The sequence below is a fragment of the Castor canadensis genome, chromosome X, assembly GCF_047511655.1.
Source record: "Castor canadensis chromosome X, mCasCan1.hap1v2, whole genome shotgun sequence".
Lineage (NCBI taxonomy): Eukaryota > Metazoa > Chordata > Mammalia > Rodentia > Castoridae > Castor > Castor canadensis.
In genome coordinates this window covers 77748311-77771944 of record NC_133405.1, presented here as the reverse complement: position 1 = coordinate 77771944, position 23634 = coordinate 77748311, and the positions used below count along the sequence as shown (strand labels likewise).

General features: G+C 46.6%; 1 protein-coding gene across 1 annotated transcript in view; it reads right to left on the bottom strand.

The window, feature by feature from the left end:
* Window positions 1–10740: 10740 nt before the first annotated feature.
* Slc16a2 (solute carrier family 16 member 2) overlaps window positions 10741–23634 on the bottom strand; it is a 104571-nt gene continuing 91677 nt past the window's right edge. Inside the window, exons 3-6 of the mRNA XM_074064031.1 lie at window positions 21249–21699; window positions 19796–19939; window positions 15013–15241; window positions 10741–13289 (exon numbers count right to left, since the gene is read on the bottom strand). Of these exons, the coding sequence (XP_073920132.1) occupies window positions 13069–13289; window positions 15013–15241; window positions 19796–19939; window positions 21249–21699 (1045 nt within the window). The 3' untranslated portion in view covers window positions 10741–13068. The remainder of the gene's footprint in view (window positions 13290–15012; window positions 15242–19795; window positions 19940–21248; window positions 21700–23634) is intronic.

The window sequence follows — 23634 nt, the reverse complement described above, 5'->3', positions numbered from 1 at the left end:
ATCTAGTTAATTGTGTTGAGGGAGAGAGAAGGAAGAGAAATGGGGAAAATCAAACAGACAAACAAACAAACAAAGCCCCTCCCCAGCAAAAAAGATGATCTGGCAATCTATGGGTAACACAGGAGGACCATGGGTGGGTAAACAGAGATAGAAGAAAATATGAGCTGGAGAGCAGTTCTGGTTGTAGATGGGAGGAAAGTAGAAATGGGGAAAGGGCAATAGGAAAGGGAAGGAGAAGAAAAGGTTTAACATTGAATATTGAAAGGCAGGTTTCCTGGCTCTCATGTGATGATGATTGTAGAGAAAAGGAAGCAGGGAAAGGTAGAACTAAAGAGAAAATGGGAGAAAGAGTGCAAAATTGCCCAATTTGATGTACAGAAGACAAAACAATACAAACACATAAAAATGTAAACATCCATAACTTATCAGGGACAAAAGCAAACTAGCATACAATTTCAGAGCAGGTGTTTTTTACCCCTCACTGCCAGAATCTTTCAGTCCATTAGGTGGCAGTCGAGTTGGATACCCAGCTCTGGAATGGTATCTCTTCACTGCCTTCTGCTCCTTTCCCAATGCAGGGGAGAATTTGGAGATCTGAATATTATCTCCAGTGAAGTGTCCTAGAGTTTAGGCCCTCAACTTGCCAGTCTCATATTGTCTCCCTTCACTTGCAGCTTTCCCCTTTCCCAAGACCCTGACTACTTACAGACTGTTATTGCAATCTGAGTGCAGTCCTTTGTCATGTGTCTACTTTGGTGGCATGCCTCTGCAGTGGGATGGGATTGCAACCAGGCAGCTCACAACAAAGATGCACGTTGTTGCAATTTCTTGCTCTACTGGCAGGATGGAATATGAAATCTTAGGTTGTGCTATGTTTTGAATATGTCCCCTCCAAAATTCAGGTGTTAAAACTTAATGGGCAGTGTGATGGCATTAAGAATGGGGCTTTGGGCTGGCGGAGTGGCTCAAGTAGTAAAGCATCTGCCTAGCAAGCATGAGACCCTGAGTTCAAACCCCAGTACCACCGAAAAAAAAAGTGGAGCCTTTAAGAGGTTAATTAGATCATGAGAGTTCCACCCTCTTTAAATGGGGTGAAAGCCCTTATAAATGTGTCTTCACATATCATTTTTCATTTGCCCTTCTGCCTTATGCAATGTGAGGACAGCATTCCTCTCCTCCAGAAAATCCAGCACGAAGACTTGCTGGTTTGTAGTTCCAAACCTTTAGAATTGTAAAAATATCAACTTCTGTTCCTTGTAAATTAACCCAATCTCAGGAGTTGAGTTATAACAGCATGAATGGGCTAGGATGGGTTGTAAGGAGGGTACAAAGTCTATCTGTAGTCCCCAGTCCCCATGTACCAATTAAGGAATTGTATTACCACCAGTCAACTGCTCAGAGGGTTGAGGGTTGGAGTCCATGACCAAGGCCTTTTCTGTCCCCTTTATCCTATACTTCTTTTGTAGTAGCTTGTCTAAAGCACACATTTGTAGTAAGCTGGTAGGGGGAATAGAAGCCATTTTTATCATCTATCAGGTTATAGTTAATGTTTTATATATATATATAAAATATACTTACATTTTTTGGTGGTACTGGGGTTTGAACTCAGGGCCCCACACTTGCTAGACAGGCATTCTATACCTGAGCCACTCTGATAGCTGGTTTGCTTTTGCGTTGGGTAGTTTCAAAATAGGGTCTCACAAACTATTTGCCCAGGTAGGCCTCCTGATCTCTGCCTCCCAAGTAGCTAGGATTACAGGTGTGAGCCCCTGGCACCTGGCAAACTTGCATTTTATATAGAAGCCAGATTCTAAAGGAGATTCAACATTTAAGGGAAAATCATGTAGTTTATCCTTTAAAGTCATTTATGAGAGCCTCATATCTATATAATGTCTATTGACAAGGCCAGTGTTGGAGCAGATCCCTATTTCATCACTTGAGTAGCAGATTCAGTAGCTGGCTTGTGTTTAGAGTCCTTGGTGCATGAAAAATATGTGTACTTAAACACAAAAACCACATTCACAGTGATGAAATACACCATGAGAAGCCCACAGAGCCTGAAGTGAACAGCAGACTCAGGTCTTCAACTCCCGCTTATTCTGAGACATAGACTTACTAAGTGAAATGGTAGGCAGATTCACCTCCATTATTTACATTATTATTTCCCACATTTGTGTATGATAGGACTCTAAAATCCAGAGAAGTCACAGGCTCCCAACAGGATACATTTGGGGACAAGTTCAGAAAGAACTTCTCAAATTGAAATTATTAACAATTAAAAGGAAATGGACATTAACAAAAAATAGCCAACCTGAAGAGATGGTGTGTGCTTATACTAATGTTACTTGAGCCTTTCCCACATTTCCATAAAGAAGATTGTATGTCTTCTGTACATAAAGAAAACAGGATCTTTCTAAGTTCAACTAGGCTAATTCTGAAGTAGAAAAAACTGGAATGGAATTCATTGGGGCAGGAGGAGTTGTCTTGGGTTCAACTGTAACAAGGATGAGGTAATTGTTGTGTTGTCATAACAAAAGGAAAGTTTGCACAGAATCTTGAAAAAGTAGGGCCCAAACCCAAGAATTTGTGTTTATCAGCCCTGTACTAGGAGGAGAACACTGTATGTGGCAGACCAAAGTTTTGGTTCCTAGGGAGGTGCGTATTCCACTACTTAGTGGGAAACTTTCCCAGGCTACTTTGTGCTCTGAAGCAACTATCTGCAAAGATTATCCAATCCATTTGGCTCAGAGTCCACCTGCACCCAGAAGCTCCTGATTATCTTATCATAATAACAGCTAACATTTTTTTGAGCATTTACTTTGTGACAGGCCCTAATCATATTTTGTTTGACTCAACACACTAAATAGGCTGCTAGTCACTTTATTTCACTATTTCAACTTCCTCACTCTTAAAGGACTGAAAGCTAGAGGCAGAGCCCTTTGTGCCCTCTGGTTTCTGAGGAAAAACTTCTTGGCTACTGGGTGAATCCCTTTTAGAGTGACTGTGCACTTCACATATCTCCCATTTTCCATTCATTAGGGTTGGGATCCTTGCAGAGAATGTGCTTTATTACTGCTGTCCCAACTCTGGGCCTAAAGACGAGCCCAGACTATTTAGGAAACACACACATATAAGAGAAGGGGGAGAGAGAAATAGAGATGAGAGAGAGAGAGGGAGTGAGATTTTTCCCTGTGACTGAACCTAGGAAAGTAAACAATAGTAACAATAGTGTCATGGCACTGTGGAGCTGTCTGAGGAGCAGAGAAGCTGCTTACTACAGAGAATGAAGCAAAAAGAAGCATTATAAACAGAAAGAGAAATGATGTTGTCCATTATCTGAGTTTCTGAAGACTTTGCAGTTGTCTTTTCTAGTTCATTCCTGAGATCCAGGATTAACTTTGGGTTTTGTGAAATACCTCTAACTCATCAATTTCCCACCCTGCCTGAGGTTACATTGGTTTCTGTGACTTGTAGTTGAAGAATAATGGTATAGACACCTTAGTTAGTTTGATCATAATGCTTGTCTTTGGATCAATTCCTTTCATTTTTCTTTTATCACTCTGTCAAGAACCCAGAACAATGCCCAGTAAAGCCCTCTAACCTGACTCTGTTCTCCAGAACCTTTCTTTCTACCAACCAACATGCTACTATTGAGTTAGTTACTCCTGCCAGCAACCAAAGGATTGAGCCAGAGCCAAGCCACAGTCAATGCCAGCAAAGTAGCTGCATTTATTTCCATTCTGTGGCAGTAGATAATTTTATGTATGTATTTAAGGTGAATTGGAAGGTTCTTGCAGAGAAAGTGGAAAGAAGGGGAGCTCCAGAGGGAATATAGACCCTGAATCAGTGGAGAAACGAAACATATTTATAAGCCAATCTGTAGGATCTCAGCCAAGGAGCCCAGAGAGAATACAGCCAGGAACTCGAGGACATTTCGTCAAAAATCAAGTTGCCATGATTGGCAAACTGCTTTTTGGTGTATAGTTTTGCTTCTAAGGCAGGGAGGGCAGAAATATAACAAAGAGCTAAAGAGTAAGCAAAAAACCAAGATGACAGTTAGTCTGAGGCATGAAAATGGGGCGGGTGGAAAAAGGTGGGGAGACAACATGTGGGGATGAAAAAGAAGTGAGGTAGAAGGCCCTAGAGATAAACCAGAGCATTCCAAAAGCATCAAGTCAGGAACCAGTAGGGTTGCTGCATGTCATGTTGATACAGCTAGCAGAGTCAAGAGCTTTAAAGACAGTGACTGGGCCTCTCCTAATCATGTCTGTGAGACAACGCCCCCACTCCCATATGTATATCAACATGATCTGGGTGAGCTCCTTTGTAATTGCCATTGTAGGCCCTTCAACCTATTTACATCGGTTTACATATTACATAGAATATTACATATTAAATTAAATATTATGTGTTACATATTACATATTTACATAGAATGATCCTGCATTCTATCACATTTCTGTTTCCAGGCAGAATATTCATAAAGACATCACAACTGTGCTTGCAAATAATATCTAGTGTTGCTTGGTGTAAGCTTTAGTGTAAATGAAGTCCACATTTATGTTTGGCCAATTTTTCCAAATGCTTCATTTTACCCGATGAGAAATTCAAGAAAAAGCAGAGGATGTACTCAGGTTCAGTTAGTTGCAAGAAATCCCCTCAAGCTAGCTCCAATAAAGTGAAGTTTGTTCTAAGGCTATGATGGAAGGAGTAGGAAAGAAATTTAAGAATATAAACTGTAACAAGAATGGACCACACCAAGATTGGAATGGGGATAGTTTGGGCTTCAACATAGCTCTTCTGGCTGTACTCTTAATGACTGTTTTTTTCCATCCTTCCATCACTTGACTGCTTCTAATTACTTTAATTACTTGTTATTAAATCTCATAAATCTCCTTGTACATGTGTTTTTTTTTCAGTACTGGGGGGTTGAACTCAAGGCCTCCTGTCATGCTTGCTAGGCAGGCACCCTACCACTTCAGCCACGCCACCAGTTCTTATCATGATTTCTTCCGCTCCAACTCTACCTTATGACCTTTTAGATGTAATAATTCACTACTTGTCTGTTATTGTTTTGTGTTCCATATTTTAGATATAGGAAAAGAAGCATCAGATTTGGCCCAGCTAAGTTTTTCAAGCCAGCCCCAGACAGGCCAGCTTCTGCCCTTGGAACAGATCTTTCTCCTCACTTCACCACAAAAAATATCTGAAGCAGGAGGAGGGAGAACAGATAGTGATATGATGGAAAACATGGCTATTTAGGCAGCACTGGCTGTGGACAGGGCCATTTTACTTAGAATAAGGTGTGAGTAAACTTGTACTTTAACATATTCATGAAGGAAAATTATAAAGGTTCACAAGAGCCTAAGATAGTGGAATCTAACATGGGGTGGGAGGAAGGAAAATGGCTGAGGCACTGCTGTTTATGGCAAAGAAAATGAACATGGGAAACTAACAGGAATGGATCCCACCAAGGAGTCTATTAGACCTGCAAAGTAGGAAGGTCAGGGCTTCTTTACAGGGGCATTTATTATACATCAACTTTGTGCCAGACACTTTACATTTACTCACTCATTTTTCTGGTCTCATATTATCCCTAAGGCATAATAATTACTAACCCAGTGTACAGACAAACTGAAACCCAAAGAGTAACAGCAAACTATCTAAACTTATGAACAAATAAATGACAGAGAGGGGATACAACCCTAAGGAGCACAAGATCTATTCTGTATGTTATTGTCAGGGAGCAGGAAGCCCCTACAGGTGAGTATAGAGAGTGATAGTTTATTATTATTATTATTTATTGTTGTGCTGAGTGGGGGTACATTGTGGCATTTATGAAAGTTCTTACAATATATCAAATATATCACACTTGAATTCACCACCTCCATCATTCTCCTTTATTCCCCCTCCCCCCATTCTTGGAATAGTTTCAACAGGTCTCATTTTTCCATTTACATACATGTAATACATGTGTACACAGTATTGGCATTATATTCACCCTCTCATTCCCTTTCCCCACCTCTTCACCCCTTCAACAGGTACCAACAACCCCAGCCAGGACCTGTTCTGCCCCCCCCCCACCCCGCCCCGTTCTCCAAGAGTGATAGTCTTTGTGGAGATAGGCCTTCAACTAGAAAAGTCTAGCCCACTAGACTAGTTGGGTTAGTCTTCTGGGATCATCTGAGTTGGCATGGGAAACTGGGGAAGTCATGTAAATTCTAGCAATAAGTCAGATGTGGGAGGATGAGAGACTTGGGGAATATATACTACCAGGCAGAAGATATGTAATAATAATTACGTTAAAACTGGGTACCAGTGGCTCATGCTTGTAATCCTAGCTACTTGGGAAGCTGAGATCAGGAGGATCGTGATTGGAGGCGATCTTTGCGAGACACCCATCTTCAAAATAACCAGAGCAAAAGTGGACTCAAGTGTTAGAATGCCCGAAGCCCTGAGTTCAGACCCCAGTCCCAACCCCCCAAAATTACTTTTAAAATGAGCTTCTACTCTCCCACCCAATAACAAACCCAGACAAAGGACCTTTTGAACAGCAATCAAGGCCCTGAAAATTAGCCCTTGGAGGTGACAATTTTATTGAGTAATGAAAGGACTGAGAGAGAAAAGGCAAAGAGAGCTGATTTTGGAGTTTTACCTTCATTTTGAGAGGGAGAACCCAGAAGATGATGATGCATACTCCCAAGGAAAGGCAGACCAGGGATTCTTAATGCCTCTCCACATGCCCTCCATGGGGGTGGCAGGGGTAGGTAGGTAGGTAGGGTGCAAAGGATTGTAGCTCAGCTTCTGCTGCCCTCATGCCTCCATAGTGAGACTTCCTGACCGAAGACATCAGTGGGCGCCAGAGTGGGCTTGCGAGAAGCAGGTGCTGACTCCAGAAGCAGTAGGCAGGCTTTCTGAGAAGCCAGAGGAAAAGAGAGATTTGCTCACATTCTGTGAAATGGGGTGGAAGAACCTTGGAGTCCACCTGGCATTCAGTTGCCCGGGAGGCCTCAATTCCCCCATGGGTAAAATGGGCATAGGAGCAGCTGCCCCCAGGGTAGAGGGAAGGGCAGTGTGACAAGGAGCAAGCGTGAACTCTAAATTGCTTATCCACAGGTGAAGGAGCCCTAATTACCATTAAAGGGACCTCTATGTCCAGATATGGTTTGTGGGGGAGGCCCCGTGTTCAAGTTGCTGAGGGATAAGGGACCATCTGTGCGTGTTTAGGGGGGCGTGGCAAAGGAGGGACAGGTAGCAGAAAGATCTGGAACTGACAGGAGGAAACGCTGGCCTTTGCAAAGCCTTAAGACAGAAGAATCTGCAAGGCCACCACCACCATCCCTCTCCAGAAGACTCCACCTCCAGAGAGGGAGAGTGTCTGTGGGCGCACAGGGCTGGGGAGCTCGTGGCAGGGCCTCCTTCACCCTCACTAGGCAAGCAGCTGAAAGATGCAGGCCAGTGGGGAGTCGAGTGGAGGGCTTTGGTAAGGAGCAACCTGAGGTGGCGGGTCTGGGGCACAGTATGGCCCGGCACCATTGCCAGAGCTCGGCACAGGTTTGGAGGAGGCTTCTCCGGCCTGGGCAGCCCCTGCCTGCTCAACTGTGCAATGCATGTCAGGGCAGCCGCTGGCCGGGGTCCCCCTCTTCCCTAGGTGGGATCCGGGGAGCTGTGTGGCAGGGGAGCGGGCCTGAGCTGGTAGCTCCCACCAGCGAGGTTGTCGCCCAGAGTCCCAGGGCAGGGCAGGGTTTTTTGTTTTGTTCTGGTGCTGGGGCTTCGACCAGCGCCTCGCACATGCTGCGCACGTGCTGGGGAGGTGGTCGAGGGCTGGCGGAGTCTTTGGCGGAAGTGGCCCGCTGGGCCGACCCAGGTGGAGGAGGCCCCGGGTGGGATGTTGGAGAGGAGGGTAAAGGAGGATGGTTGCCCCTTGTCCCCGCGGGTCCGGAGCCTGGGCAGCCGGTGCTCTCGGTGAAGGGAGGGTGGAGGTAGGGAGGAGGGGCCCCTGGAAGAGGTTTTCGGCGGGCCCAGGCCGGATCACCTGGAGGGCTCGAGACCCAGCGCTGGGGATGGGGACAGGACGCCGTCTTGTCACCACTGCGGCCCCTGGAGCAGGGCGGTGGTGGCGGGGCACGGAGGCGGGGTTGCGCCCGGGACTCATGGCAGCTGCTGTCTTTCCATCTGGCTCGCGGGACAGTTGGCAGGGCCCGAGGCCGGGTCCTCCCGCCTCTTTTGCCGCCCTCTTGCAGGCTCGGCCGGCCTCGCTCAGAGAAGCAGGGCCAGAGGCATCTCGGTGGCACGCTCCAGGCTTGTTACCCTGCTAGATGGGGAAATGGATGGAGGGAGCCCCTGCCTTCCTCTCCACCCACGTAGCTCCAGATTAGCCGCGGCACCGGGAGCAAGAGCCAGGGCCCGGACCCCGGTGCCATCTCCACCCCCAGGCGGTCCCAGAGTGTGGGATGCGCGTGGGGCTTTGGCGGGAAATAGTACTGATTAGCACCCCACCCCGGTCCCCAGGGCCCAGAGGTCTTGAGGGCATATGGAGTGGGTGGGGGATGGGAAAGAACAGAAGGGTGGCGGTCGCCTTGCTGGTCTGTAACTCTGTGTGGTGCGGCGGGGGCCTTGGCCACTGGCAGGAGCCGGGCAGCCAGGAGGCAGCCCGACAGGTGCTGTCGGTCAGTCCTCTGGTTCGAGTGGTCCGGCTCAGCTGCGCCTACCCCTCCCCTTCCCCCCAGCTAGACGCGGGCTCTGAGACTTGTTAGATGTGAGCAATGGGCTAATTTTATCTGGCTTGGGCTCAGCAGGAAACCGACGCTGAGGCGTGTAGTTCTTCTGGGGGGACTCTGGCCTGCGGGAGGCCAGTCGCGGGGGTGGCAGGACATTCGGCTGCCTCTTTCCGGGACGGGGCGTGTGGTTCCCTGTCCTGCCCCAGAGAGGACTGAATTTTGCGACCAAGGTCGGTACACTCCAGGCCTTGGGGCCCAGAAGAGGAAAAGGTATCTTGGAAAGAAGATAATACAAATTCCTTCTGTTCTCATTGTTGTCTCTAAATCTGTTCCATTCATTCCTGAAGTTCCTGGGTTCTAGTAGAGTGCCTGAGACACAGCAAGTCCCTGGGAAATATTCTGATATGTCTGGAAAACCACTGTGCTTGGTGACCACTAGAGAGAGCTGAAAAGCAGGCATCCAAGGGCCTTTGAAGCATGGACTCCTCAATCATTGGGAGAGCTGGGTATCCAGTCCCTTTCCTTGTTCCTCTGGGGTCTCTACATTTCAGCTTATTAGAATTTCAAAACTTGCCTCTTGTTCTAACTGGCACCCACCCTCTCCAAGCACCAGTAGTCAGACACTGGGGATTTGTAATCCCTGTCAGCTGGCCTGCTCTGCTACTGCAGAGAAATGGCAGGGAGCTGGCTGCCTTTTCAAACATGAAAAGGCCCTGGAGCAGAGCATATGCTCATAAAAATTATGGGATTCCACAGCTTTGAAATCTAATGATCCTGAGTGATCAAACACAGACTGAGCCCTTGGGGGTGCTGGGGGAGGGACTGAGGGGGCAGCAGATCTTGGGTGGGAGAGCCTGGGGCCTGGCACCAGAACAGAGTAATTAGCTCAGCATAATCATCTCAGGGAGGAGATGAGGAGGCCGCAGCCTGTCTGCACTGAGGTGGGATAAACAACAATAGCCAAGAGCTGGGTGGTAAACCACACTCTCCCAAGGGAAACTGGCCCCTTCTCTTTCCCCTACACAGCCCAGTGGATGATTAGAGGGAGATGGACTTTATTTGTACCTCTTGGGTTATTGGGAGTGGAAGGGCAGTCAGTGGAACCAGATCTCCAAGGCCAAGGCTGCATGAAGGTCTAGAGTGGCTGGGATAGAGAATAGCAAAGGTATCTGTCGGTTGGGAGTGCTCCCATACTTGTGAACAGGGATGGGGTAAGCTGGAAGTTAAATCTTGAACAGCTTTTTTTTTTTGCTCAGGTCTTATTCTCCTGACATCCTTTTGGAAATGGGCTTACTATGGTGTGGATGAATGAAGTGGGCAAGTCCTTTTTTTCATCTTAGGACCAGTTTCTTCATCTGTAAAACGAAGTGCTTGGCCTGAACTGAAGTCAATTACCTGAGTTCACGTCTCAGCTTGCTCTGTCACTGATGAACTCTGTGAACCTGTAGCAGTCCCTTCCTATCTGTAGGCTTCAGTTTCCCCACTTAAATTCAATGCAGAATATAGACAATGTTACTCCTAGCTTTGCCATTCTTGTAGGTCTCTCTCCTACATCACCAGGTTCTATATTCCAGGCTCTGTCACTGTGGAGTTATATGACCCAGCTAGACTAATCCTTCAGGTTCCCCAGCAATAACATAAAGGGAGACAAAAGGAAGTTGGAGCTTGAATTGTATTATTGCTAAGGTGTTTGCCAATTTTCAGTATGGCATATTTGTAGCAAGGTAGTAGCCTAGCCTTGCAGGGTTCCCACTCTGACTCAGCCAGTAACCATGTTCTGATTTTGTGAAGTAACCACTTTGCCACTTCAGAGTTCCCCCCCAAAAATCAATCTCAAACAGTGTACCCAACCCCAAACCTCCATGTAGCTCCTCACCTTTTCCATTGTCTGCTTTCACAGAGAGCACAGACCCTGGCAGAAATCTGATTTGGAATGAGACTTCAGTTCTGAAGCCAAACTTCCTGGTGTTAACCAGGTTAAGACTATTTTACCCTCATAGGCAACATACATACCAGAACCAAATGTTTAGATCTGTTTATTTTGTTCCAAACCCCTTGAGGAGTTAAACGTCCCAGGTCTGAAGCTCTGAAATTTTGTTCGTTCTCCTAGATTTTACTGTGGTGCATAAAAGGCTGCATCCTACTCTAATATTAATACTGTGCTGCTTTTTTGCCAACCAACATTCTCTCCAAAAGCACACAAGCCCACACATGCACATGTGTGGAAGAAGTAAATTGACACAATGTTATATGACACCTGAATGGGCAGATTTCATCTTTCCTTCATCTGGAGAGAAGTGGGTGGCAGCCTGATTCTTAAGAGCTATCCAGCCATGAGCAACAAAGGAGGCCCTGCAGAACCACCCTCCAGTGACTTGGTGGGGGCAGGGCAGGGAGGAATGGAAGCAAGGGCATTGTTGCTCTGGTATTTTCAGAGGTCTCTCCTGGGAGTTACAGGGCGCCTGGGGCCCAGCGTCTCCTGTTCCACTGCTGTTAGAGCTGACAGGCTAGTAACTAGGCCCCTTCCTGCCCACAGAGCCCAGAACCAGTGGGTTTTCCTTTGGGGAGTTGATAAGAGCTGGACTGGGACCAGTGGAGGGGGGGGCTCAGGACTTTGGCCTTGAATGAAACCATCAAAGGCCAATCATGCCCCAGCTGCCTGTTTGTAACGGAAAAACTCATGTGTGGGGACCACTGTCTTCTTTGGAGCCCCTCAGGGCAACCTCATCCTTCTGGCCCTGGGATGACCCTGGTGTGGGGTGGCAAGTTACTGTTGGCTCCAAGTAACAGCCAGGGATGCCTGGCAAAAAGATGATGGAAGGTTGGGTGACAGAAACACAATAGACAAAGGTCCAGAGGGGAGAAAGAGACACAAAAACAGAGTGAGGAGAGAGGATGAGCTCCTAATGAGGTGAGCTAGCTGGACATAGCCTGGTAGTGCCCTCTGCCCCTAGCTAGGGGCTCTTGGAATGCTCTTCAGTAAGACTGCTGCCCAGATCCTGGGTATAGGGAAGTATCTGGCACTGACTACAGTGGGATGAAGTTGATCCAGAGCCTACCTGTCCTGGCACCTTTAATACCCACTAAGCAGAGTGGCTCAGGATGCCCAGCATGGGGGACACACTGGGTGGTAAAGGCTAGGGTGGTTTCCCCTTCCTAAAAGAAATTGCCCAACCCTATAGCTGCTGCCTACCTTTTGGGGATCCAGGTGCTGAATGAGATTTTTCTTAAAATAGCCAACTTCCTGGCCTGGGTGGAATATGGACCTGTCATGAAAACTGACAGATGGAGGAATTGGTCCTTTACCATGTCAATAACCACTGCCCCTGCCCCACCATGCCAGCACACTGTCATTAGTTCTCCTCTGCCTGCTGAGATGAAAGGAGTTTCTTCACATTTTGACATATGGATACAAGGATGGGGAACTGGAAAGGCCTCCTGGTTAATGCATTTATTGGCTTGGGAGAAACATGGACTCATGGTGTTTAAGGTCTCTTCCCTGTGTGATAGTCTACTCTTCCAGTCTATGATTAGATCAGTTTGAGCCAAAAAAGTGAGATGTGGCTCAGCTTGAGATGAGTAGAATTACTGCTAGTGTTAGGACTGAACTAGGCCAAGATGAAGCTGATTGGCCCAAACTTTGGGTCCCTCCTTTCTCCAAGCACCTATGTGTCTATGACAGTTATAAAAAGAAATAGAGGGGGAAGAGGATAGAGAGGGGACAGTAGAGGAAAAATGAAAGGAAGGGAAGAGAGAAGCCGACTATTAACCAACTGCTTCATGGAGATGCTGCCTGTACACAGCTCTTGGGAAGCCATAGCACTCAGGAATTCTGAGGCTAAACAAGGTTCCTTGTCTTTTTTTAACATCCTTTTTTTTTTTGCTTCCCTTTCCCTACCCCACCCTCAATGGCTCCCAAGGATGAATGGCAATGAATTCCTCAGCAAACAGAGGCTTGAGTCTCCCCACCAGTTTCCTGGGGACACAGTAGCACCTTTGGCAGTTGATTTTAGTGGATGACTAACAAGCTGGGGCCAGAGGTCCCATCCTCCTCTCTCCCAGGGGTTAGAAAGAATAAGGAGAGGATCCAGAGGCCGGGGGTGATCCCAAGCTTTCCCAGATTCTGGGAGAAAAAGGGCCCTGGCAAGTTTAAAGGCATTCATAGGGAGAATTTGGTTAATGAGTTTGGAACACCTAGAGCTTTGGCTCCAAAGGGATAGTCAGGTGGCTGAAATGCTATGTGCACAGGTTTGGGAACAAGTGTGCTGGTGGCAAAAATGTAAATGCTGAGCAGGGTGGGATGAAGGGGAAGGGCTGGGGAGGAGCGCACAATGGCAAGAAAGAGGCATTAAATTGGTTCCTCAGGGGTAGGCGAGCCCGGCAGTAGCTCTCCGTTGGGGTCCAGATCATGCGGCAACATCTTATCCTTGCTGGAATCCCTCTGCTCTTTCTTGAACATTCTTTGATGCATTAGAGGCACAAAAAAGAGGATTACAGCCCCGATGATAGGGGGCACACCAGCAAAGTAGAAGGCCACGTGGTAGTCACCAAAACAATTGCGAAGGAGGCCTGAAACAGTCAAGAGACAGAAGTCAGTTTTGCCCTGTCACCCAAAGATGCTCTCTGCCTCTTCTAGGAATCATCCCAGTGCCTATCCAGACAGCTTGCATTGCCTTGATTCAGGTGCTCCCTCAACTTCAAGGCAGGGGGCTCCTCCCTGAGGTTAACTGGGCCATAGGCCCTTGTGGTAAGTGCTCATTATGAAAGAAACCAATGAAGCTGATTCATTGTGTGTGTGTGTGTGGCGGTGGGCAGAATTGGAAGTTGAACTCAGGGCTTCATGCTTGCTAGGCAGGCGATTTACCACTTGAGCCACTCTGCCAGCCCTGAAGCTTCTCTTAAAGTTTCTACATTTGTGACTTTCGCTCCCAGGGATGGAATTAGGAAGGAATCCAGTTTAAAAGAACTCCACAGAAGACAGCCACGCCTTTTCTTGGTTCATGGTGATAGTCCCTATTCCTACTCCCCACTCCCATATTGTCGTTGTGGAACAATTCAACTGAGTTCCTGTTTGCCTTTTCTCTTTAGAGCCCTTTCTCTGAAGTTCCAGTTGCCCTAGAAGGAAGCTGTATGTGTATATCTTTTTTCCAGTCACAGATATGGTTGGCTTCTTTGAATTCCTCCATGCTGCCAATACCATGGATGTGTTTGGCATGGGATGCAAGGCCTGCGCTGATTAGCTCCATAAGCTAATGTGAGGTACCTCATAGGTAAGATGAGCCCAGAAACACTACACAGAAAAGGCAAGAAGGCCCTTGGCCCTTTGTTTACTCAGTAGATAAAGCAAAATGGAGTTGTGGGTTCTGGGCACTCACTGTTGGTATCAAGGGTTGGTAAGAGTCTCTCTCACTCCCATAGGCAGTATGACTATTGCGTAAGAGCTTTGAGTGAAAGATTTGCCACTGTCACACAGTGCCTTCATGATGCCTTGGATATAATTGTTGTTCAAGGAGTATTTGTGGAATTATTTGACAAGCCTAGGAGAAGCTGACACATGAATTAATGTTTGCAGTAAATCCCTAGAAAGGAAATGTTTCTTTTCATTGGTTTGCCTGTTTCTCATATTCCCTGAGGTACCAACAATGCCCTTTTGTGATGGTGGAGGGAGAAGCTAAGAGTGCTGGAAGATGGCACGATAGCACTGCCTGCTACCTGCTGGAGATGAGCCTCATTGGCTCAGTCCTGGGATGTTTCCTTAATCAAGTCTCTTTACAGGCTCAGTTCCAAAGCCAGCAGAGGAGAAGGAGGAAGGTGTCTCTCAATTTTAATAAAACCAGGGTGGACTTTATCTTTTCCAGTTCTTTTACCCAACTACCTTGAAAATAATCATGTGATTGTGGAGAGAGTAACATAATATTGAATCAGAGCTGGGCACAGTGGTGTACACCTATAATCCCAACCTCAGGAGGCTGAGGCAGAAGGACCATGAGTTGGTCACCAGCCTGGGCTGCAACTCCATTTTCTTTCTACTCTCTGCCATTCTGTCTATAATAGAACCCCAGGGAAGCTTATACAGCCATGGAAAGCCCATCCTCCCAAATGGATCCATGCCTATGTACTGTGTTTAATCTCTTCCACCAGTAGTGGTTAGGAGTTTCATGTATTCTGACATAGAAAAGCAGAGCTACTCAGAAGAGCTACCACCCTCCCGGGGGGTGTGGTTGAAACAAACAAAAAACCCTAAAAAACCCCCAGGACTCTGATTCATGTCATCCCTGGAAATCAGCCTCACCTGCAATTGGAGGCCCAGCAATCATCGGCAGGGCCATCATTCCCAGGAGGTAGCCAATGGCCTGTGAGGCCTGCATTGGGCCTACCAGCTCAAATGCAATGGGGGCCATGATGGTGATGAAGAAGCCATCGCATAGGCCGAGGAAAAGACAGACAACGATGAGGCCCCCGAAGTCCCGGCACAGGGGAATCATCATGGACATGAGGCCCAGGAGCAGGAACGAGAGGACCTGGAGAGCAAGAGACTGAAGTCATGTGCTGATCAGCCCAAACTACATAGCAAATGATATCTTCTTTCTCAGATCTTCATTTCTACTATCTATGAAATGGAGCATGGGGTGGGGTGTCAACAAGGAGAGAGGTTGCAGTAAATAGTTACTCATGCCCCTCCTATATCCCACACTGAAGAATTCAGTTCTTATGACATCCCCTACTTAACTGAACTTAGCAGCATTTTTAAAAAGGATGGACATGCACTATTCACAATAGCCAAGTTATGGAAACAGCCAAGTTATGGAAACAGCCAAGATGCCCCACTACTGACTAATGGATTAAGAAAATGTGGTACTTGTACACAATGGAATTTTACTCAGCCATGAAGAAGAATGAAATGTTATCATTCACAGGTAAATGGATGGAACTGGAGAACATCATTCTGAGTGAGGTAAGCCTGGCCCAAAAGACCAAAAATCGTATGTTCTCCCTCATATGTGGACATTAGATCAAGGGCAAACACAACAAGGGGATTGGACTTTGATCACATGATGAAACGAGAGCACACAAGGGAGGTATGAGGACAGGTAAGACACCAAAAAAAAAAAAAAAACAAAAGTAGATAGCATTTTTTGCCCTTAACGCAGAGAAACTAAAGCAGATACTTTAAAGCAACTGAGGCCAATAGGAATAGGGGACCAGGAACTAGAGAAAAGGTTAGATCAAAAAGAATTAACCTAGAAGGTAACACACACGCACAGGAAATTAATGTGAGTCAACTCCCTGTATGGCTATCCTTATCTCAACCAGCAAAAACCCTTGTTCCTTCCTATTATTGCTTATACTCTCTCTTCATCAAAATTAGAGATAAGGGCAAAATAGTTTCTGCCTGGTAGCAAGGGGCTGGGGGGGTAAGGGAGGGGGTGGAGGGAAGGGGGGAGAATTGACCCAAACATTGTATGCATGTATGAATAAAATGAAAAAAAAAAAAGGATGGACACGGTCCCTGGCCCAAGAAGTTGGTCTTTGCGTCCTGAGCTAAAGGGAGGAACTGCCGTTTCTGCTTTCTGTTTCTGTGTCTGGTTGTCCCCAGGGGTTAGGGTCTAGGATCAGGCCATATTGGTGTTCTCTGATCCAAGTAAGGTATGGGAAGACGAAGGGGAGGAGAGGAGTGGGTAAAAAGGTTGGCATGATGATCAGATGAAGGCTGCAATGGAAGGTGCAGCTTCCTAAATTGAGGAAGGAGTCTAGTGGCCATTTTTGTTATTAGAAAACACCATGGCATGAACGAGACCATTGGAAGGTTCATCCAAGTTCCTTATGCTTTAGAATATGGGACACATCACCTGCTTCAGACATCATGGTTCTGGTGGCCTCTGGGCTTGGCTAGACACCCTGGGCAGGGGGCAACGAAGGAGACTTTATGGAGAACCAAGCCACTAGCAGGGTGTCTACAGATCTTAAAACCAGCCTAGCAGTACTGACTAGCCACTGAGCTTTTTTTGGGCCAAGCAAAATGACTCCAAAACAAACTGTCTTTCTAGAAGCTGATTTTTTTCCCTCTCAACAGGGAGGAGAGCCAGTGGAAACACAGCTGAGTTTCTTGAGGGTGGGGTACTGGCTTTTTTTTTAATCATATTTTTGTTGTACATTGAGGGTACATTGTGACATTTACAAAAGTTCTTACAATATATCATAGTTGAATTCACCCCCTCCATCATCTAAGGTTTGAATTCAGGGCCTTGTGCTTTCTAAGCAGGTGCTTTACCACTTGAACCACACCCCCCCCAGCCCAACACAGCTCTTTTTTTTAATTAAGGTCATTTGCAACCTGTGTCTATGAACCAGAATAAAGACGTGTGTTGGAGGCAGAGCCAGGTCATTCCAGGACCAGGGCTAAGGCATGATCTGTTTACTAAGGCCTTAAGAGACCCAAAGATTTGCCAATAGTTTGTAGTTGTCCAATAGGCAGGCCAGCTTACCCAGGGACACACGGAAGGAGTGGATGTAAGTTTGTTTCATGCCCTAAAAATTTTCAGTGTTGTTGCTGGCAGTGGTTTTGTTAGGTTGATCAGCTGGTTTTTGGAGAGGACAATACCATCTGAGGAATGCCATCTAAGGACATCTCTTTGATGGAGGGCTTCTGAACTTTTCTCAGGCCATTTTGAAGTAGCTAGGCAAAAGCTAGGAATAAGTACCAAGGCACCCCAGTTTCTCCTCTAGAAGATTCACACACAACTATGAGATAAAACCAGACCCACCTATCAACCAAGCCCATTAAAGCAATTAGAGTTATATAACACAAAGAACCCCATTAACTGATTTTAATCAGCTATAATTGCTAGCTATTGTATATAGCTGCCTCTTAAAATCCTCTATGAAACCTTACCAAGGTTTAGAAATTAAAAATCCCTCCTGGAACTGAGAATCGGGCCTTAAAAAATGGCCCAAAGTGAGGCTATCTTGAAGGTTGTCACCATTTCCTTTCCAACAGACTGTGCAAGGTCTAGATGCCAGACATGTGTGCCTGTCTTCACCAGCAGTAGCAACCACAAGGTGTAGTGGGTGACTCTTCAGAACCTGAGGCTAGGTACCCTCCTTTCTTCCCCTAGGCCTGTACTCCTGCATCTGATCCAGAGAGAAAAGGAGGCCGATTCTGGTGATGGAATACCTTGAGAAACCAGTGGGAAAGAAGTTCATCCTTTGTCTTGTTCTCTTGCCCTGAGATGCTCTGTTTCTAAAATGAGGGAGTTTCAGTTGATGAAGATGTTTCAGTTATACTATTTTAAGTTATTCTAAGTGGTAACTGGGTCACTTATGAGTAAAGAAAGGGAGCAGGAGCATAGGGTGAGTAGGGAAAGTCAGCAGAAGCACTGGTCCTAGCCTAGCTCACTAACTAGTTATATGCCTTCCTGTCCCTTTGAACTCCTGCTGAATAATAGAAAGCAAAAGCTGCTCAGGCCCTTCTTCTCACCTAGGGACTGTGATGAGAAGGACAGGAGCTATGTGGCTGGGCAGGGGCTGTTGCGTCTCCTCAAGATAAAGTTTTGGCCCAGTGCCGGATTGCCCTGACTTTCAGAACCCTTTGGCATCTTGGAGCTTCTTATACTGGCAGGGAAGACCTCCCTGGGGCAGGGTGGGAAGAGGCCTGTGAAAGAGTCCAGGAAAGTACACATCCTCCCATGCTTAAAAGGCCACCCAGATAAAATACTTGCTGATATTTGCACAGGAATTCAAATTTTCATAATTAGTTTGTCTCAATCACAAGCTCTTGATTTGACCTTGGTCAAGTCACTTATCATCTCTGAGACTTGGTTCTGCCATCCATCACTTAGAGAAAGATAGAATATGAGAAAAGTGCTGCATAAGAGTTTAGTTCTATTACTATAGCCTGAGAAGCCTTTCCCTCAGATTCTTCATCTTTGTGATGAGAAGCTGGACTGAGTGGACTGGAAGGGCTCTGACAAAGCAGATTCACCAGCTCTTGCAAAGTAGCATAGAGGTAAACACAACAGGAAAAATTAATCATGTCCTTGCCCAAAACACCTAACAGTATTTAGGAAAGCACTTGGCATTGTCAGAGATAGTCCCTTCTGTGAATGTAGTCAGGGTCCCTTGGAAATGCTTTTAGGGCTTTCCTAGGAGATGCATGAGTCCCAACTCAACTACCTTCCAGATGGATTATTTGTGACTATTTGTTTTCTGTGGCTGCCTTTTGCCTTTCTACAAGGTTCTATACTTGGGTACTTCCTGATAAGCTCAGATGCAAGAGGAAAAAGCATGAGCCAAGTCAGGAAGGGAGTATTGCTTCCAGGTAGACAAAAACTAACAACTTGAGTAGCAGGCTATATTTGAACCAAACCAGAGCCCAGTTCACACAGAAACGGGCCTCTGGAGCATCCATGTGGCTTTGATGCACAATATGAGGAAATCAGTGTCACTGTTCAAAAGATTAAACCTGTATTTCTTTTGATCCTCACCTGTAAGTTGAGATAGAAAAGAAGAATTATTCTCATTGCACAAATGAAGAAAGTGACAACCAGAGAGGGGAAATGAAGTCTGGCCTTTTCTGGCACCTTTTTGGTGTCTATTGATAGGATGGCATCTGAGAACCAGTGCCAAGTACTTTTGGAAGTATAGGAGGTGATGGACCTGGACCTAGAGGACAGAGACACCATGCCACAAAGTGCTGCAGATGCATAAGACCCCTCCCCCAAGAAAGTGTAGTCCTTACTGAGGGGCAGCATCTAACTTCTGGTCTCAGTTTCTTACATTAAGATAGAGAACTATTATTAGTAAAAACTTCCTGAAAAATGTTCTAAGAGGTTCCATATGTACCACACGCACTGAATACTCACTCTATCTTGGTGAAAGAGGCAGAACAAGGAGGACTACCTTTGTTTGAAAGCAGGGAGAACTGAAGCTCAGAGAATTTGATTGACTTTCTCTTGTTATACAAAGCTGATGTCAGAGCTGGGGTTCAGTGAGCTGCAGTGGTACACGCTATCATTCTGTCCCAAAGCATGGGGATAAACTCTTCTTTTCCACAGTGAACAAGTGTTCATACTCACCTGCAAGTAGATCTTCTTCAGTCCAGGAATGAAGTCACTGATGTGGCCTGACACGAGACGCCCAAGGCCTGAGGTTGCGCCGATACACACCAAGAGCACCCAGGTTTCCTTGATTTCCAAAAACTCTTCTTCCACATATTTCATCTGAAAAGCATAACACCGGACCCCCAGAACAGGAGGAAGAGGGGCTGACTAAAGGTTAACTGTTGTTATATGCAGAACCCTACACTGCTCACTTCCTTGGTCTAGGACAAGAGCGTACTCCCTTGTACACTTGCCTCCAGGATAAACTCTATGGCTTCTTTCAACATCCTCCAAAAGCTTCTAATTCTGAACCCTCTGCATTTGAGGCTTTTGGGCAAGAGTTTAAGTGGGATGGGCATTTCCAAGCCCCTTCTAAACCCTGATAGGTCAGAATATAGATTTGACAACTAGGAAAATCTAAAGACTCCTACAATCTCCCCATTTCCTGACCCAAAACTGACATGCTGGGGCAACATCAGGTTACCAGGGAGAAGGTTCTTCCAACTTCCAGGTAACTCTTCCAAACCATGTTTTAAGAAACACAAGGTCTAAGAGCTGAGAGTGTATCTCAGTGGTAGAGTATGTGCTTAGCATGTACAAGGCACTAGGTTCAATCCCCAAAGCACACACACACACACACACACACACACACACACACACACACAACCTTGAGACCTGTGGAGAATAACAGTCTACAACCATCAGTTCTATGGTCAAGTAAGTTTGGTGGATGCTCAGTTAAACACAGTTGAATGGGCCCTTCCCTTTCCCTTGTCCTTTCTTTCTTTCCTTTTGGTATGGGGTTTGAACTCAAGGCCTCATGCTTGCTAAGCGGGTGCTCTACCTGAGCCACACCCCAGCCCTTTTTTTTTTTGCTTTAGTTATTTTTTAGATAGGGTCTTTCGTTTTTGCCAAGGGCCAACCTTGGACTGATCCTCTCAATTACAGGCCTGTGCCACCATACCTGGCCTTTGAAAGGGCTTCTTTACTGAAACTTTGGTGACTAATGTAAACGATTACTACACATTATGAAGCTAGGGAGACCTATTATGTGTTATTTCCTAAAAATAATTTGACAGCAAGCACCAGCATTCCCTGAACATAGTCTTTACAAAGGTGGTTTTGGGTCATCCAAGCCAGGCTCCTGCATCCCAGCGATACTTATCTTTAAAAATCTATATAACTTTTACCATGAGGGGAGCCATGACTCATGGGCCTTCCCCTAAGGAACTCCCTTCATTTTCCATTAAGGTTCTCCCTCAACCTATGCTCTTTCCTTCCCTGGATATCTCCAACCACTGTTTTGCTTCTTTTTCTGGAGATCCCAGCTCTGCTCTTTCAGTGTCCTCCACCCCCACCCTCTGGACTCCAGGCAGGTTGAGGGCAGCTTCTTGGGCCACAAGGGGTGGGCCCACTCTGGTCTTCTCACCAGGTGTACATAGGGAACGAAGTAGCCAAGGGCAGCAGCAGCAATCCCGAAGGCCCAGATGCGGTAGGTGCGTTGGCGGAACACTCGCATGTTGAAGTACTTCCTGAGCTGAGCCAGAAAGCGCTGGTGCAAGGTATGGACACCTCTCTTGCTTGGGGTGTCCTGGGAGCTGGGCAGGAGGGGCCGGTAGGTGAGTGAAAGCAGCATAAGAACAAACATGAAGGTACTCAGCACCTGGAAGGTTTGGGCCAGCTTGATCTTATCCCCCAGCATTTTGATGAGGAAGGGGAAGGACATGGAGAAGATGCTACTCCCAGCAGATACCACACCATTGGCCAGACCCAGGCGGCGTTGGAAGTAGTGGCCCAGGATGACGAGGGATGGCTGAAAGGCGAAGGAACAGCCACAACCAAAGAGAATCCCATAGGTGAAGTAGCGCAGGCTTAGGGAGCTGTGGGAGAGATACCAAGAGCTATCCTCAGCCGCCTGACCAACAATATACCTACCTCTCCCCCGCTTCAGCCTCCTGAGACTTCCATTCCTTCACCTTTTACCCACAGCCCCACTTGCCACTGACCTTGACAGCAGATAGGGAACAGGGCCTTCTGAACCCCATTTTGCAGATGGGGACGCAGAGGCTCAGAGAGGTAATTTACCTAAAGTATAACTGGGAATTAAAAAACCTTGGACTTGAATTCAGGTCTGTGTGATTGTAGCATGAATCATAGTACCCTGTGAAAAAGTATTGTTTGAAAGTGAGCCAGAACCAGCCTTTGCAGCAGCTAGATGAGGGGTTACAGACAGTAAGTCAGTGCCTTAGAAAGGACAGTTTTACCTTAATGCTCACCTAGACATCATGGGTAGGCTGGGAGCCAAATCTTTATCCCAAGTGATAACAAAAGTCTGCCAGGAGCCAAGACCCTGGAAGCTTGAGACCCTCCCTAGGGACTCTTCAGCATCTTTCTCCATTCTCAGGACCCTTACTATCTCAGAAAATGGCTGAGGATTTCTTGAAAGACACCCCCTCTCCAACCTTGCCCAAGATTTACATATTCTAAGGTCTTTACCCCAAGTTCTGGATGATCTCCATGGGGACCCTAGGGTAAGGATTCTTTATTTTCCAGAATCTGCTACTATTGCTGGATGTGGTATGGATTAGTTCCCCCTGAGTAGTCTGGCTGCTTGACAAGAAGTGAACTTTTAAAGACATTGTGGGCCTGGCCAAATAAAACAGACCTTGGCTTAAAGCTCTGAGGCTCTGCTGTGGTCATAAGCCTCTGAAACAGAAGGCAAAGTGTCAGAAGGGAAAAGGCCGTGGGAAGGTCAGTGTGGCCAGCCATACGCCCCCGGACAATATTGGCACAATCTAGTGAAGAGTTTTGTTTTCATTTTGATGCCTCCATATATTTTGCAATAATTCTTATCTGACCACTAAATTACTCAATATTCTTTTTGGTCAGGCAGTTCTTCCCCAGGTACAGACCTGGTCTTTAAACTAAGGGACTGGGCCTATGCTATAGAGACAATGTGGTACTAGCCCCATAATTCCCATATAACTATCATCATTGTTGCTTTCCATCTGCTGTATGGGGTATGGGGTTAGTTTCAAATGGGTTACCTCCACTTAGAACATATAGCTTAAGCCAGTTGCTCCTCTTCTATCAGGTTCCTTGGAGTCTTTCTTCTTCCATTAGATTCTGGGTACCCAATGGGATGGGCCTGGGCTGGGGCCTTATCTAAGGTAAAGGAGCTAGACCTTCAAAGAAGGGGCCATGGGGGCAAAATGTGAGATTCAGTTCAGGGTGCTGTGTGGTGAATCTTTTTCTAGGTGGGCTCCAGGACAAGAGGCTCCTGAGTTGTGCTTGTCAAAGCCTCATCAACCCTGTTGTACTCTGCCCTGTTCCATGTCATTCAAAAGAACTCAGGGCTCTCAGCTGAGGCACAGGAAGGATGACTTGGAGCCCTAGCCACAAACAACTATTTTCCACTGGATGTGAAGCCATCCAGAAAGTTTCTTGGCTCTGAAAATGTTCTTGCAGAAAGAGCAAACGGGGTAGGGGGTCAGGGGATGGAGAACAGAACGCCTACTCCAATGTGCCTAAAGAAGAGTGCCAGAAGAAAACACCACATCTGAGCTCATTTTCCTCCTGTGACTGAGCCCATGTGGACTAGAAGGGAAATGAGATCCGTATGTTGCTAATTTGTTTACACTTTGCTCTGCTCCGCCTCAAGAAACAGGCCTCTGCTATGAAATGCTGAGACTGGAGCTGCTTCTGAGGCCTAGGTCCTCACCACAAGGAGCCTGGCACCAGCTTAATGGGAACAAATGAGGTCGACCACCAGAGGAGTCCTGAAAAGGTTTGGAGCTGCTACCTTAGGGGTGCTG